Source organism: Lepisma saccharinum, chromosome 5 (genome assembly GCF_977018435.1).
Source record: "Lepisma saccharinum chromosome 5, izLepSacc3.1, whole genome shotgun sequence".
Taxonomy (NCBI): Eukaryota; Metazoa; Arthropoda; class Insecta; order Zygentoma; family Lepismatidae; genus Lepisma; species Lepisma saccharinum.
In genome coordinates, this window is record NC_139233.1 from 74,677,082 (window position 1) to 74,693,679 (window position 16,598).

At 37.7% G+C, this 16,598-nt stretch overlaps 1 protein-coding gene across 4 annotated transcripts in view; it reads left to right on the forward strand.

The window, feature by feature from the left end:
* LOC145987886 (myosin-VIIa) overlaps positions 1–16,090 on the forward strand; it is a 281,435-nt gene extending 265,345 nt beyond the window's left edge. For all 4 annotated transcript variants that reach the window (XM_083122676.1, XM_083122677.1, XM_083122675.1 and 1 more), the window contains 4 exons: positions 1,007–1,103; positions 1,476–1,573; positions 13,707–13,876; positions 15,120–16,090. In XM_083122676.1, the coding sequence (XP_082978802.1) occupies positions 1,007–1,103; positions 1,476–1,573; positions 13,707–13,876; positions 15,120–15,326 (572 nt within the window). In that variant the 3' untranslated portion in view covers positions 15,327–16,090. The remainder of the gene's footprint in view (positions 1–1,006; positions 1,104–1,475; positions 1,574–13,706; positions 13,877–15,119) is intronic.
* The last annotated feature ends 508 nt before the right edge of the window (positions 16,091–16,598 follow it).

The following is a 16,598-nucleotide window of genomic DNA, read 5'->3' on the forward strand; positions in this document are numbered from 1 at the left end:
ACCTCTTCCTCTTCCAACGTCCCTGCTGATTAGCCTGAGACAAGGCTGCATTGCCTATTTATTGCAAGACAGATCAAACATGATATGTTATAAATTTTATGCATTTTTACAGAAGTCCATTTCTCAGTCCTACATTGTGCCATGAAAATAATATTTTCCTGGATTTTTCATGTTGCTGGATAATTCACACCAAAGAAAATATAATGTGTGCAATTTATTTTAAAAGTGAAATGTCCTGTTTTATATCCTAATCCAATTGTGTACAGATAATTTGAAAAACTGTGCTATGGGTTGTAACAGATATTATAAGCAAATATTTGGTAGATTACATTTTGGGATGAGTGTTTGTCTAGACACATACACGATTCTCTTTGTGGACTTCAGAGAGATCATAGCTATTGCTCAATTCTTGCCATGTGTTTTCTAACATTTGAAGAGTGATTTGTGCAAGCACTGCAGAAATTTCCAGGCTTTATGGTGGTTGTGTGTTGGCAATATTCTTTGCAAACCCCCACAAGACATTGGGAGGCAAGTTGCAAGATCTGCCGAGTATGCTGGCCAAGTAATAGGACAGTCATGTGGACTGTCTTTGTATGTTTTGTTAAGGAAGTTCCTGTCATCCAGTGAAATTATCAGGTTATGGTATCAGTAATGTTTATAGCATGTCAAAGGTATGGATTTCCTTACACTGTATTCTTGGCAAAGAAAACAAAACAACACCACAAACTGATTTGGTGCTCACTCTTGCCAGTTCATAGCATTGGTATCCTAAATGATAGCATTCTGCTTGTATGGAATATACTGTCATCTTGGTGGACTCCCAACAGAAGTTTCATGAGATTTGCAGGCTACTCCATTCTGAACTGTCTGGCACTATTCATATGGGTGAGTGTGTGATGTCACTATAGAATCCCCATAGTTTACTTTTAGGTGTGGCAAACCTTAAGTCAAAAATCTCTGTCGCTTATACATTTGTCTAAAACAAACTTTTTTTTTTGTTCAAAAGGATATCATAAATGCACAAAGGATGAGGCAGCTCGACTAGCAGCCCTGGTTTACAGAGTTAGATTTGGAGAAAGCAAGCAGGAACTACAAGCTATTCCGTAAGTAGCAATGGTCTATTTTAGTTGTAGATGGCCAAAAGTAAAGTAATGTCATGCGTTTTTTTTTAATATGATGAAAATGGGGTATGTCAGTGAGTTAGTGAACTATGAACTATAGAAGTATCAGCATCTAATATATGATTATAATATATATTATAGGTGGATTGATATTAAAAGTTGATCAATTCATAAAAATATGAATATGGAAAACTACTATTCTGCAAATCCATTATTAAGTGATAAACATTTCTGGAAGAACTTGAATGGCCCATTCATCTCCTTAGTTAATGTATATAACGAGGTAACTGCAGTGACGTAACAATGTGCAACTTGTGTTTTTAGGAATTGATTGTATCCTTTTGTTTCTATCAGGCAAATGTTGCGAGAACTTGTCCCAGCTGATCTTCTCAAAATTCAAAATGCTAATGACTGGAAGAGGTCTATAGTAGCAGCTTACAATCAGGATGCAGGTACTCATATTTCTCTTTTTACTTTGTTAACCATATTGTACAGAAAGGATTGATGCATACAGATACTTCAACATTGTGAGAAAGAATAGATCATAAATTTTATGTGAAACTCAAATATAGAACTTAAAAAATATTATTGCATACGAGGGTCACTATTTATATTTTGAGCCTAACAATGAAAAAACAGCAATTTGGCATTGAAAACTGCTTTATTGTTTTTCGAAGTATTCTCCTTTATGGTCAATGCACTTTTGCATTCGTTCGAACCATTTGTCAAAGCAGTTTTTCCAATCTTCTTGAGACACCTCCATAATATGGTTTTTGAATGCATCAATGATGTCTTCCGCCGACGAAAATCGTTGTCCATGCAATTTATTCTTGACATTCGGGAACAAGAAGAAGTCATTGGGTGCCAAATCAGGACTGTATGGCGGATGACCCATCAATTCGATTTTTTGACTGTTCATAAAGTCGGTTGTTAGACGAGATGTGTGACAGCTGGCATTGTCTTGATGAAGAATGATCCGACGGCGTTTGTTTGTTTTCCGTATTTAACCGAAGACCTCTGGCAAGCAAATTGTGTACCATTCAGAGTTGACCGTTCTATGTTCTTCTAAAGGCACAGTTGCCACATGACCAGTTTTCCCGAAAAAACAGGCGACCATTTGTTTCAATGTGCTTCGAGCGCGAACAACTTTTGTTGGATTGGGTTCATCTTGAAACACCCATACAGTCGACTGCTGTTTACGTTCCAACTCATATGCATATATCCATGATTCGTCATCTGTTACAATCTTATATACATCTTTTGAAGCACCACGATTGTATTTATTGAGCACTTGTTTGCACCAATTGACGCAAGCGTGTTTTTGAGTTTTTGTCAAATTGTGTGGGATCCAACAAGAACATACCTTTGTCACAGCTAAATGATCATGTAATATTTTATATATGCTGGTGGAACTAATGCCTATGGTTGCCTCAATCTCACAGTATGTCACATGACGATCTTGCATTATTAGGTTTTGCACAGCTTCAATGTTTTCTTGAACAACAACTGATTTTGGACGACCTTCGCGAATCTCGTCGGTGAGCGAATGGCGGCCACGATTAAATTCGTTATACCAGCGTTTCACAGTGGCAAAGGATGGGGCTTCATCGCCAAATGTGGAAGTAAGTTGATCGGTGCATTCTTGTCTTGATAATCCACATCGAAAATCGTAAAAAATCATCACACGAAAATGTTCACGAGTTAATTCCATTTTATTGTTGTCGCGCAATCTCCAAGGCAACATAAACAACACAAATGAAGCTATTGACAAAACATTTGAAGTACGTTATGGTCAATAATGCCAGACGATTCCGTGCAAACGTCAAATCGTGCCTAACTTAAATCAGTGTTGCCAAGGCTCAAAATATAAATAGTGACCCTTGTATGTGACAGTTTTTTTCTTGTTTTCATGATTTAGGATAAACTTTCTAAAGGATAAGTAATTATGAACATTATTCTAATCATTTTTGTGTCTAAATGTGGAAAATATGGAAAGGAAAAGAATTCTCACTTATATATTTACCCTGAGACCAATAAATATTTTGATCCTGAAGGCTGTGCTGAACCTTTGGCCTGCACCAGTCGATCTGTTTTAGGAAATTCCATTCCTTTTCTTCCAAAAAACTGCTATGATGTTAAAAATGTTGAAAAGATACATCTATTTAGAATTCCTTCTAGAGCATACATGTTAATTTCATGTAGCTTTTGTTTTTGTGTTGTCTAGATATCTGAATGGAAAATGGGCTCACAAGGCAACAAAATTATTATGAATATCTAGAAAACCATGAAATTAAATAACACAAAGATTCACGTAAATGCTAGAGAAGAAATTCTTATCAGTATTTTTTCAGAATTTGAGACATCATATCAGTTTTTGAAAGGAGAGGAGTTTTCAAAAATGGCTTTTCTTGCATCAGCGAAAGGTCTAGCATAGCCTTAAATATACATTCATGGGTGAGGATTGTTATAACTTTATGGGGCTATGACGGTTATTGTCATATGGCATCTTAATATTAAAAGAATGTAATGAATGTTGAGAACATTTAAATAATCTACTTACGTCCGTAAACCGGTACAATACGAAGTTCAGAAAATAACGCTAGATGGCACCATTTGTAAGTCATTATAAATTGTAAAATTCTTAAATCACATTGTACGAGAATGTTATTTTGAAGTTAAATTCAGAGTCATCTTTTTGCAAGTGCCTTTATAACAAATTTTAATCTCTTGTTGTTGAAGATCTCATTGTCGTAAAATTTACCGCCAAAAACAGTTTGCTTTCGCTATGCACAAGGACATTTTGATGTGACGGCGGCTGCACGCAAGGACAATTTGCAGTGATGGCGAAAACCTATAAAATTTACAGCGTAATATTCTCCATGCTATCGCATGAATAAAGATAGACAGTTTGTTCAAACGTTTATTACAAAAATATCTTGGACATATGCATCTGCAAGTATTGTGATAATATACAACTATTTTAAGTAACAAATTATCCGAGTTAAATCTGTTGTACAAAAAAGACGGTGGTACAGGTTAGAAGAAGAAGAAGAAAGAAAGAAAGCGGTTGATTCTGGAAAAAATGGAGCGGAAGAAGCTTGTTGGTGAAGACAAGGGATAATCTTTTCCCGTAAAATTTTGGTGATCACACATTTGTGAGACAAGGACTGAGTGTTGTTTCCACACCGGTAATGGGTGGGGAACGTCTTCAAGATTTGGAGAAGGAAGATGCGTAAGTGATATGTTAGAAATATCGTGCCCAAATAGTCCACAGAGGGACAACGGCATGGCGTCTTTTCCCGGCTACAGAAGGTAAGCTGTTGTTTTCCAAACTTTTAGCATGAGCTCATGTCGACGCAAATTAGGTAGATCTACCAAAAATTAACAGTGTACAAATATGCATGCATTCGTGTGAGGCGTGTGTTGCAAGATAAATTACACAAAAATCGTGTGCAACGTCATGATGTACATCAACTGACAGGCGACGTTTTCATTATCTGGTTCGAGTATTCTTTGTTAAATAAAACAAGAATCTTGTATTTTTCTATGATTAATAGTTGAACTGTGTACAGTGTGTTTGTAACTCATTGAGAGTGCATTAAATACCATAAGTGGTAAAGGATTTATGGTAATTTAAATTTTATTCAGAGTGACCTGTGGGGGGGCTTCCTCCAAAACAAAGGAAAATACTGGTTGGGGTTCTCAGTTCTCCTGGAGCGTCATACGAAAATTACTTATACTCAGATGGGGTTTCTGACGTCATATTTTATTTGGGGTAGTTGATCTCCCCCGGCAAATTTCCTCCCACCTGCGCTTTCAGGCGCTGCGAGAGTGACCTGTGGGGGGGCTTCCTCCAAAGTTAGGGATAATACCGGTTGGAGTTCTCAGTTCTCCTGGAGCGTCATAAATAAGATTATGAGACTCAGGGTGGAGCGTTTGCTGCTGGGGAAAGTTTAAAACAAATAAGTTTAAATAAAAAGTCAAATAAATAAGTTTGAATACAATAAATAAGATTCATGAGACTCAGGGTGGAGCGTTTGCTGCTGGGGAAAGTTTAAAACAAATAAGTTTAAATAAAAAGTCAAATAAATAAGTTTGAATACAATAAATAAGATCCATGAGACTCAGGGTGGAGCGTTTGATGCTGGGGTAAGATTAAAATAAATAAGTTTAAACAAATAAGTTTAAACAAAAAGTCAAATAAATAAGTTTAAACAAAAAGTCAAATAAATAAGTTTAAATAAAAAAGTCAAAGTAAATAAGTTGGAATTAAGTTCCTTTTGTTGTTTGTTTAAGCTTGTCTTATTCAGATAATTTGGAAGGGATAATTCAAATTAGTAAAGATTAAGTATAGGAAACGAATATGGGAACTGAACAGGAGCCTGTGACTCTGGACACCTTGCTTTTGTTTATTAAGGAAAGTAATCAGGCGTCCAGAGAAAACACAGAGCTAATGAAATCTGAGTTGATATCTCATACCAATAAATCCATGTTGGAGTTAAAACAAGACACTATGAAGACAAGTGAAGGTCTTCAAGAGCTTGCATTGTCAGTATCCCAGTACAGGATTGAATGCATGAGTAGAGCCGAGAGATTAGAAAAGAAGCATGAGGTGTTGGCTAAAAGACTAGACTCGGAAGTACAGGGTGTGCAGCTGGCAATACGACAGTTAAAATTGGATAATGAAAATAGTTTTAAATTGTTGGAGGAACAGGTTGTGGAGAAAGTGATGGATAGAGTAGTAGTAAGGAAGACTCCGTCGGTTCGGATTGTTGAAGGAAAGAAGGTAGTAAAGGCTGTCAGTGATAGTGACTTAACCGTAGTCAAGAAGGAAGTTTTTTCATCGGTTCAGGGAACTCCGAGGGGTTCGTTGTACAGGGTTGAGGATAGTGCTGCAGGGATGAATAGTTTACCGGCTGATGTTATGTTAACATTTAGATCGATGGAAAGTTCTTTGGCAAGGTTCAATGGGGTCTTGGATAGGTGGGAGTCTAGGGGCTCTGATCAGGATCTCGTAAAGCCAAATGCTGATGGGATCGAAGTAAGGCGGGTTGGTTGTCATTACTCGGAGTCGGGGGCGTTAAGGAAGCATGGTGTAGACAAAGCCACTTCTACTGAAGAATCAGATGGAGATTCTGCACTTAGGTGTTCAAAATTCAACCACTTCAGGTCCACTCAGCCTGAAAATGTAGATTCCTTAAGTGAGGCGGATAGGTCGGGTAATTGCTATCTGATGTCAAAGAAGAAGAGTTACATTAAGACCAGGCATGGGAAGGCAAAAATGAAAGGGTTGCAAGGATTAGTAGAACCTCAGACAAAGGTAATAAAGGATAATCCGGTACGCTCTAACACTAACGATAATAATAGAAACACTCAAGCGAAAGTCTTTAGTATAAAACCTCAGGACTTAATGAAATTTCCAAAATTCAGTGGGTTAATAACTACAGTAACTCCATCCGAATTCCTGGAGAAGGTTGAGGAGCTGCTAGAGCTGTATGGGGTAGAGGAAGGGCAATACTTAAAGTATGTCCCAAAATTGTTAACAGAAAGCGCCAAGCTTTGGTTTGCGGAACGGAAGGATCGCGTTACAACATATGATCTTTTCAAGAAAGAATTCATAAACTACTATGAGAGTTCTAGGTGGAAAAGTTCATGTTTGGCTAAAATTCTGAATGCGCCATATATCAAGAACTCGGAGGAGAGTGTCTTACAGTTTTTCTCAAAAAACTTTAAACTCCTGCGTACGATCCAACCTAAAGCCGAAGAGTCGCAGATTATTGCGCAAATGGGCATTCTTTTACCTTATAAACTAAAAGAGCACTTTGTAATGCATGACATATCATCGTTCTCGGAGGCAATTCATGTTATTGAAAACTTTGAGTCGCTAAAGGATGTATCAGTAAAAAGGGATTGGCCTTCTTCTCCTAAGGTAAAGGGTCAAAGGGGCGGAGTAAATATGGTGGCGTTAGGGTCACCTAGCTCTGAAGAAAAGAACCTGGGGGAAAACCAATTGCCAAGTAGTCCTCCTTCAGATAGGGAAAGGCTGTGGTATAGAAGTCCAAAGTCCAAATCACGCCATTTAAACAAGGTGTCTACATCAAATGACAAGTCGTTGGGAAACGAGTTACCCCTCACGTTGTAGGAGGTGATGTGAGGTCGGTAAATATAGATCCTCCCAAAAGCACAAGTGCTTCGGTGTCTACTAGTACAGGTTCAGATACATTATCTAAATCTTACTCGTTGTCACCATTGTTGGAAAATAAACAACTAGTAGGGGACAGCATGTTGCTAAGGTTAGCTCAAAATCATACAAGTTGTAGAATTGAATGTGATCAGAGGGGCAACCGCGGCGTAGGATTAACGATCAGTGGTCAAACTGCTGAACAGTTAAACGAAAGACTTCGGTCTTGTCAAAAGCTGTCTGACTCGGTAGTTATATTAATTGGGACAAATGATATTCTCAAGTTTAGGTCTGAAGAAGCTATTAAGCAAAGTTTATTGCAGACGTTGGATCTTTTGTCTAAAAGGACAAAGGAAATACATTGGCTAACGATACCTCCACTGGCTCGGATTATGCGCGACAAAGGTACCAGTGTGTGGAGAAAGTGGCAGAGCATCAATGAGCTTATTATGTCGTTCTATAATGGAAAAAATGTTAGAGTAGTTGACATTGTGCCTTTGTTCTTCACAGAGCAAAATGAAATTCGGGGTGATTTGTATGAAGAATATTTAGGGAATCCCTCGCGAGGCAAGATCGATAAAATTCACTGGAACAGAGCAGGAATGGCCCGGGTGGTGGACCTTCTTCGAAGTAGGGGTGTATTTAACGTTTTGGGCCGTACTAACTTCAAACAAGCGTCTCAACTCGTGGTTGAAGCTGAGATCCATGCGATCGAGGAATTTCCAGTAAATAGAAAGGAAACGTCGAGGTCGGAAAACCGACAAAGGACCCTTACCAACGGGCAGGGGGTGAGGGCAAATTAAAGTCATCTGCCATATTATTTGTAAATATAGAGGAGGGTATTGATGAGTTTGATCTGGGGGAATCAATAAATTCTATAACGCCAATTAATACTAGTAATCAAAGATGTGGATCTGCAATGATCAATGTTTCTATTATGGGTGAACCGTTCGTAGCCCTCTGTGATAGTGGTGCGGAACTGAGCCTCCTGGCTTACGACACCTGGAAATTGATATCATCGTCGGTCTCGCGGCCTAGGTTGGAGTCGGCGTCAAGTATTAAGTTAATTGATTATTCGGGCACGAAGTCTAAATCGGTAGAGGGTATTACGCGATTGAATGTCAATTTAGGGAGTTATGAATTTTATGTGCAATTTGTGGTTGTCAAAAAACTAAATGTACCCATCATATTAGGATTAGATGTTATATACGGTATACATGGCGAATTGAACTTCGATGTTGAGGCTTTGTTTTACCAAACTCCAAATGGCAGGACACTTTTGAAGTTCACTCCACTTGCTGACATAATGTCTAATGAGCAAGATTTGTCAGTTGCCAACATGTCCTTCGTGGCAGAAACTTCGAACCTTGAGCGATCAAACTTTGAAAATAAAATAAACGCCTCTTTAGATGAAGGTAGAAAATTAGATTCACGTTTGATCGATGTACTCTATGACTTCCAGCTGATGTTTACTGATAAACCGGGTTTATGTACCGAATACGTGCATCGGATGGAGGTAGACACAGACGAACCAATCGTGGCGCGAAATTATCCTATCCCATATGCCTATAGGGATAAGGTAAAGCAACAACTGAATGTAATGTTGGCTTGGGGGGGTAATTGAACTTTCTGTCTCAGAACATCGTTCGCCTCTGCTAGTTGTGCCAAAACCCAATGGGGATATTCGTCTATGTGTCTATCTGAAGAAAGTAAATTCCCACGTGAAACTGATGCAACTTGCTCCCATGAGAATTAATGACTTGTTGACGTCGTTCATTGGCTGCAAGTACTTCACCTCACTTGACTTGGGAAATGCGTATTGGCAAGTTCCTCTTCATGAAAGTAGTCGTAAGTATACGGCCTTTGCCTTTGAAGGAATTTTGTACCAATTTAAGAGAGTAGTTTTTGGATCAGTGAATGGCACGGCCATATTTGTTGATGTCATGAATCGGGTCCTTGGATCATTTATGGATTTTGTAGTAGTGTACGTCGATGACATTATTATCCGATCAAAAGACTTCGAATCGCACATGAAGCATGTAGGTTTGGTACTGGAAAGGTTGCAGCGGGCAGGATTTACCTTAAAATTAGGGAAATGCAAGTTTTCCGTACAGGAATTTAAATTTCTGGGACACATAGTCACTACCTGTGGCTTTAAAAAAGATCCTATGTACGTGGAAAGTATAGTCCAGCTACGCAAACCTGAAAACTTAAAACAGCTTCAGCGATTGTTGGGATGTTTTAATTGGTTATCTAAGTATATACCCAATTATGCTCTTGTGGCTCACCCTTTATACGAGTTGTTGAAACAAAAGACCAAGTGGCATTGGACCATGGAAGCGGATAAAGCGCTCAAGATGTTAAAGGCTTTGGTCGTCCAAGAGGTCACTCTGAGCTATCCCAACTTTGAAAGAACATTTTACATTCAAACAGATGCTTCCCTAATTGGGGTAGGTGGTTACTGTTATCAGCTTATTGACGGTAACGTCAAACCCTTAGGTTTTGTCAGCCGACTGTTGAAGTCCTATGAGAAATCGTACACTTCCACCGAAATAGAAGTATTAGCTATTTTGTACATGATTGATAAATTTTCCTCCTTCCTAAAAGGCAGACAGTTTGTTGTAGTTTCCGACCATAAATCCCTCACTTGGTTAGAATCAGCACATTCTTGGAATGCCAGGTTGACGAGGTGGTTTATCCAAATTCAACAGTATTCTTTCGTTGTTCAATATTGTAAAGGCGTAGACAATATTTTGGCAGACACTCTTAGTAGGAGCTTTCCTGACATTTCCAATTCACAATTTATGATAAATGTATCCGTTGGTGCACAAACAGATGAGGAAGTGTTCACGAAAGAAGAGTTGATAAGTTTACAAAGTCAAGATGACAAGTTATCCGAGATTATTGACAACCTGATGGGAACAGGACAGAAAGTCCAACCTCGTTCGAGATCATGGAGTCAAACGTACTGTATGAGGAATGATGTTCTCTATATCAAGGACTTTCATGATAACTCGCGTTTGAGGATTTGCGTCCCAGTGAAATTAATCGGTAAAATTTTAATAGCTTGTCATGATGATAAAGGACACTTTGGGGTGGCCAAAACTTTAGCTCAAATTTATCGCATGTTCTATTGGAGTGGAATGAAGACTGACATAAAAACATACATAAAAAATTGTGATCTCTGTCAGCGAACTAAGCCAAACAAACATCCGTCAAAATTTGTAGCCAGGTCACATTTTACTGATAAGCCTGGAGAGTTATTATTCATCGATTTACAGGGTCCGTTTATAATGGGGCCAAAACGAGAAAGGTTTTTGTTCACTGTGTTAGACGCAGCGACGAGATATTTAGTGGCTTATCCCGTTGTTAACAGCAATGCCTACACGATCGTGAACAAATTATCAAACATTTACTTTGTTCACTTAGGAGTTCCTAAAAGAATAGTCTCAGACAATGGACCTCAGTTCAAATCAAATATATTCAGGAATGCTATGAAATCTTGGGGGGTACAACTAACTTTCACTCCCGTATATCACCCGAGCTCAAATTTAGTTGAGCGTTACCATTCAGAATTAAATCGTTTAATGAGGGTGCTCTGTTCTTCGAATCATACCAAGTGGCCAGAGAAGGTGCCGGAAGCATTGAAATTGTTGAATGGATCTGTTTCGTCACAGACAGGTTATTCTCCGGCTGAGTTAAGACTAAACATGCCTATGCGTCTGGTTGACATGTCGTCTGTAGTTGCCCAGGATACTAATGTCACATGGGATGACAAATTGGTAATGGCCAATCTGACTAGTCACCAAAAAAGGCGGGGTAAGTTGATAAAGTTTAATGCCAAGGAGAATGGTAAACCAGTGATTAAAGAGGGTGCCTTGGTCTTTGTGAAAAATCAAACGTTGAGCGGTTTGGGGGATAAAGTGATAAAAAAATATTGTGAACTCTTTCTTGGTCCATATCTTTGTGTAAAAAACAACAAAGATTCTACGCTATCGTTGATAGATTGTGTCACAGGGGAACAAATAGTTGACCAATCCATTCAGAACTGTAAATTGTGGAATTGCTCAGAGGACAAGTTGGTGGTTTGGAAGAATAAGTTGAGGGGTTTGAATTTAGAGAATGTGGAGCAGTGGCTGAAGCAACTTGAGGTTGCTGATGAGCGAGAAGCTTCCGGCAAGGGGAATCAAAGTAAGGTTGTGGGAAGAGAGGATTAAGGTTTTGTAAAGTCTCGTGTGGGTTAAGTGAGAATTAGTCTGCGGCGGGCCCGTAGGTCAAGTGGATGCAATTCTGCGGCGAACCAGCATACGAGATAAAAAACCTGAGGTTTTCCTTCATTCTTTCTAATATGTTGAAATACATTCACAATCCGAATACGCCCCAAGGAGTCTTCCTTTCTAAAACAAATGGTACTTTATAACGTTCATAAGTCTCTGATGGAATGCGACTTTTCAGGAACAAAATTCGCTATAGCGTGGCGGGGGCCTGAAGCGTAAAGTGATCCTGTACTGGAATGTTGGGCACCTGTTGCAAGGCTCGGTGTTTCTTCTTCATGTACAATAAAAGAATCATCCAGAAGATGATTAGAATTGTATATAGTGTATATAAGTGTAATGAATCTGTAACTATGTGGCTGTTTAAGAACAAGTTTATGTATTTATGATTAGTCAAATAGTATTGACCAAACCTAATAATTCATAATATGTTACTGGTCTTTGGCAAGGGTTAGCCCCTGTTGGGCGCCAAATATGACGGTTATTGTCATATGGCATCTTAATATTAAAAGAATGTAATGAATGTTGAGAACATTTAAATAATCTACTTACGTCCGTAAACCGGTACAATACGAAGTTCAGAAAATAACGCTAGATGGCACCATTTGTAAGTCATTATAAATTGTAAAATTCTTAAATCACATTGTACGAGAATGTTATTTTGAAGTTAAATTCAGAGTCATCTTTTTGCAAGTGCCTTTATAACAAATTTTAATCTCTTGTTGTTGAAGATCTCATTGTCGTAAAATTTACCGCCAAAAACAGTTTGCTTTCGCTATGCACAAGGACATTTTGATGTGACGGCGGCTGCACGCAAGGACAATTTGCAGTGATGGCGAAAACCTATAAAATTTACAGCGTAATATTCTCCATGCTATCGCATGAATAAAGATAGACAGTTTGTTCAAACGTTTATTACAAAAATATCTTGGACATATGCATCTGCAAGTATTGTGATAATATACAACTATTTTAAGTAACAAATTATCCGAGTTAAATCTGTTGTACAAAAAAGACGGTGGTACAGGTTAGAAGAAGAAGAAGAAAGAAAGAAAGCGGTTGATTCTGGAAAAAATGGAGCGGAAGAAGCTTGTTGGTGAAGACAAGGGATAATCTTTTCCCGTAAAATTTTGGTGATCACACATTTGTGAGACAAGGACTGAGTGTTGTTTCCACACCGGTAATGGGTGGGGAACGTCTTCAAGATTTGGAGAAGGAAGATGCGTAAGTGATATGTTAGAAATATCGTGCCCAAATAGTCCACAGAGGGACAACGGCATGGCGTCTTTTCCCGGCTACAGAAGGTAAGCTGTTGTTTTCCAAACTTTTAGCATGAGCTCATGTCGACGCAAATTAGGTAGATCTACCAAAAATTAACAGTGTACAAATATGCATGCATTCGTGTGAGGCGTGTGTTGCAAGATAAATTACACAAAAATCGTGTGCAACGTCATGATGTACATCAACTGACAGGCGACGTTTTCATTATCTGGTTCGAGTATTCTTTGTTAAATAAAACAAGAATCTTGTATTTTTCTATGATTAATAGTTGAACTGTGTACAGTGTGTTTGTAACTCATTGAGAGTGCATTAAATACCATAAGTGGTAAAGGATTTATGGTAATTTAAATTTTATTCAGAGTGACCTGTGGGGGGGCTTCCTCCAAAACAAAGGAAAATACTGGTTGGGGTTCTCAGTTCTCCTGGAGCGTCATACGAAAATTACTTATACTCAGATGGGGTTTCTGACGTCATATTTTATTTGGGGTAGTTGATCTCCCCCGGCAAATTTCCTCCCACCTGCGCTTTCAGGCGCTGCGAGAGTGACCTGTGGGGGGGCTTCCTCCAAAGTTAGGGATAATACCGGTTGGAGTTCTCAGTTCTCCTGGAGCGTCATAGGGCCTCCCCGATGGCACAGTGGTAGCGTCGTTGCCTTGTAATCAAGGGGTCCTGGGATCGATACTCGATGGGGACACAAGTGGTTCGGATCCCACTTTAAACTGTAGGTCCAGTTACAATTAGCCTTACTGTGAATAAAGTGGACTTAAAACAACAAATCACTCAATCAAATCATGTTGTAACTTCATATTTTCTGAATCACTTGCTTATAAAAATGTAATTCTTCTGTAGGTATGAGCCCAGAGGATGCCAAAATAACATTCCTGAAGGTGATCTACCGATGGCCAACATTTGGCTCTGCATTCTTTGAGGTGAAACAGACAACAGAACCAAACTATCCGGAAATGCTCCTCATAGCTATAAACAAACATGGTGTTAGCCTTATTCATCCTCAGACCAAGGTAGTATTTTTTATATTTGTTGCATGAATTGTATTTATATGTTGTGTTCCAAAATTTCTTGGATATGTTAGTTAATCATTTGTATTTAGTGGGGATGTGTGAAATTTTAAGATACCAGTACAGCACCAATATAAAAAACATCCATTGCCAACATGTGATTTTAAATGGCAAATGTTCTGTTAAATTCCTAATGATTCCTTCACCTACTTTATTCATGTATGCATGTAACTAGGTGGTTGTAGTAAGTTCAGATTGTTAATAAGTTTACCAACATACTGATAATGACTGTATTGGCCGAAGCTAATAGAGTACCCATTATTCTGTTCCATCATTCGTAATATTTATATTAAGATATTCAGTTTAAACTATAAGTGCCCACTTCTACAGTAAGAAATTATGTTAACTGCAATGTTGTGAAATAGAAGAGGAGTGCCTAAACTTTGATCAAGATATTCTCCAAGTAACATCATATCCAGGAAAAGGTGCAAAAATATCACTAGAAGAAATACACTAGTTTTATTTGAAAAATATTCAGATATTCAGTAGGTAAAAAGGTAAAGTTTTCCATGGATATTGAACCATGCCACAAGGGGAGCTACCAGGTCATTTCAGAAGGGGGGGACAAATGTGAATCATGGCCTACACTGAAAAATTAATATGAGGTAGTTTCAATTCAACCACTATAGTTCATCACAGTCCTTCAGAAGAGGCATCATTCAGGTAAAATTGTGAAAATGTTCTGGTTAAAAGGGTAAAATGTACAAGGATAAAAATTGAACTTGATATGTGTGAGATTTGGTGTGTACATGTGATTTTGCCCTGGTAGACAACCTCTTCTGCTTAGTGATGAAAGCTATTGTTTATTAGTCAAAATGCCGAGTGTTTTTTTTTTTTTAGGGAACAACACTATTTTGGAAAGAACATTGTTCCCTCCAAAAGAAACTGTCTCACAAGGTTATGGTAAAACAAAAAATAGTTGTATATGGCAAATTAAAAGAACAAATATCTTGACCAAGGTGAATGTTTGAGAGATGAACTCCTTGTGAGAGACAAAGGACAAGAAGCATTCAAGATATATGAAGTCACTGAACAGAAAACACCACTAGCTTGTGGTCCTCTCAGCCTTCTGGTAGTTTTTACAGTTAATGTTTTACAACTAATTGTATCACAATCAAGAAATTAAGAGAGCTTGTATTTGGAAGGTATGAATATATTTTTGTAAAACAACTTTCTCTTTCCCCAGGACATCTTGGTAACTCATCCTTTCACCCGGATTTCAAACTGGTCCTCTGGTAACACCTACTTCCACATGACCATTGGAAACCTTGTCCGTGGATCCAAACTGTTATGTGAGACATCATTGGGATACAAAATGGATGACTTGCTCACATCTTACATTTCCTTAATGCTTACCAACATGAATAAGCAAAGAACAATACGTATCAAGTAAGAAGAAGACATTTATTGCCACATGCTAAATAAGGAGATAAAGAAAAAATGAAGGATAGAATCTTGCAGTATGTTTGTGTGAGTGTATGTAAAAGTTTGTGTTGTGTTTGAATGAGCTTTTCTGAATCTCAGAAATGTACATACTATGTTCGGAATCATAACAGGAGTAAAAGCAGTGACTGTCTAAAATTATTAGTAAGAGATAAGTATCACAGCATCAGATGTGAATAGTGAATTTTTTCTGTGTATGGAACAATGTTTTTTTTTGCATTTCACTGTGCAAAATAAATGTGCGTAGAATAAAACATTCCTTGTATAAACAGTATTGCTGATGGCCTGTGGCTTTAGCCAGTGCAGTAACTAAAGAAAAGTAACATCGTCTCTTGGTCAGGTGAAGGTAGTAAAAAACAATTGTTACGTTTTAAAGATGTAGCAAATAAAAAAACTTTCTTTTATAAAATTATGGTTACTATATGGAAATTTATAATTTGGAAATGTGCGTAAATATTAACAACTTGACAGGTGACGGAAGAAAGCAAAAGAAGAGTATGCTTTTAATACAGTATTGAACTTGTGTCAGTTCTTACAAGCATTGGCTTGTACTTTTTTAAAAGGTAAAAACTAGGCATAAAATTATGTATTTTTGTGTTGTACATATTTTTTGTACACATTTTCAATTGGTTTGGAGTAACCAAACATTTGTTGAGATATTGGATTAATGTGAAGCTCCTGTAAAAAAAAATGGTAATGTATTTTATTGTATTTAATATATGTTTGTCTTGAAAAATTTTCTCTATTCTTTATTTTCAACCAAAATAATCAGTTGTTTTAAAATCTGTATTGATTTCTTATGTGAGAATCAATATTTGTTAAGTGTATAATGTACAGAAGATGCCATGCACTATCTGCTGTTGACAGAACATCTTTTTTATCATGTAACTAATCTTCATTAGCATTAACAAATCTTCTAATTTAGTTCATCTTATCATTTCGAAGTTTAGTTGCAAAAATTTCCTCAAATTTGAAAGGTTAGTGTGGACCAATGTATATGGTAATAATTTGCAATCACGTCAATCCATATGAAGTGGTCCAATTTCCATTCAGTATTCTGAGGACAATTTGGAAATTGTTTGATAAAAGGTATCAGACTCCAATGGGACTTGATGTACTGATCATGCATCACAAAAGATAGCAGGTAAACAAGGCCACCTGCAAGGAAGGTACATACATTTTAATTTCATATTATTTTAAGGAAAAATTATCCCTCCTGTGG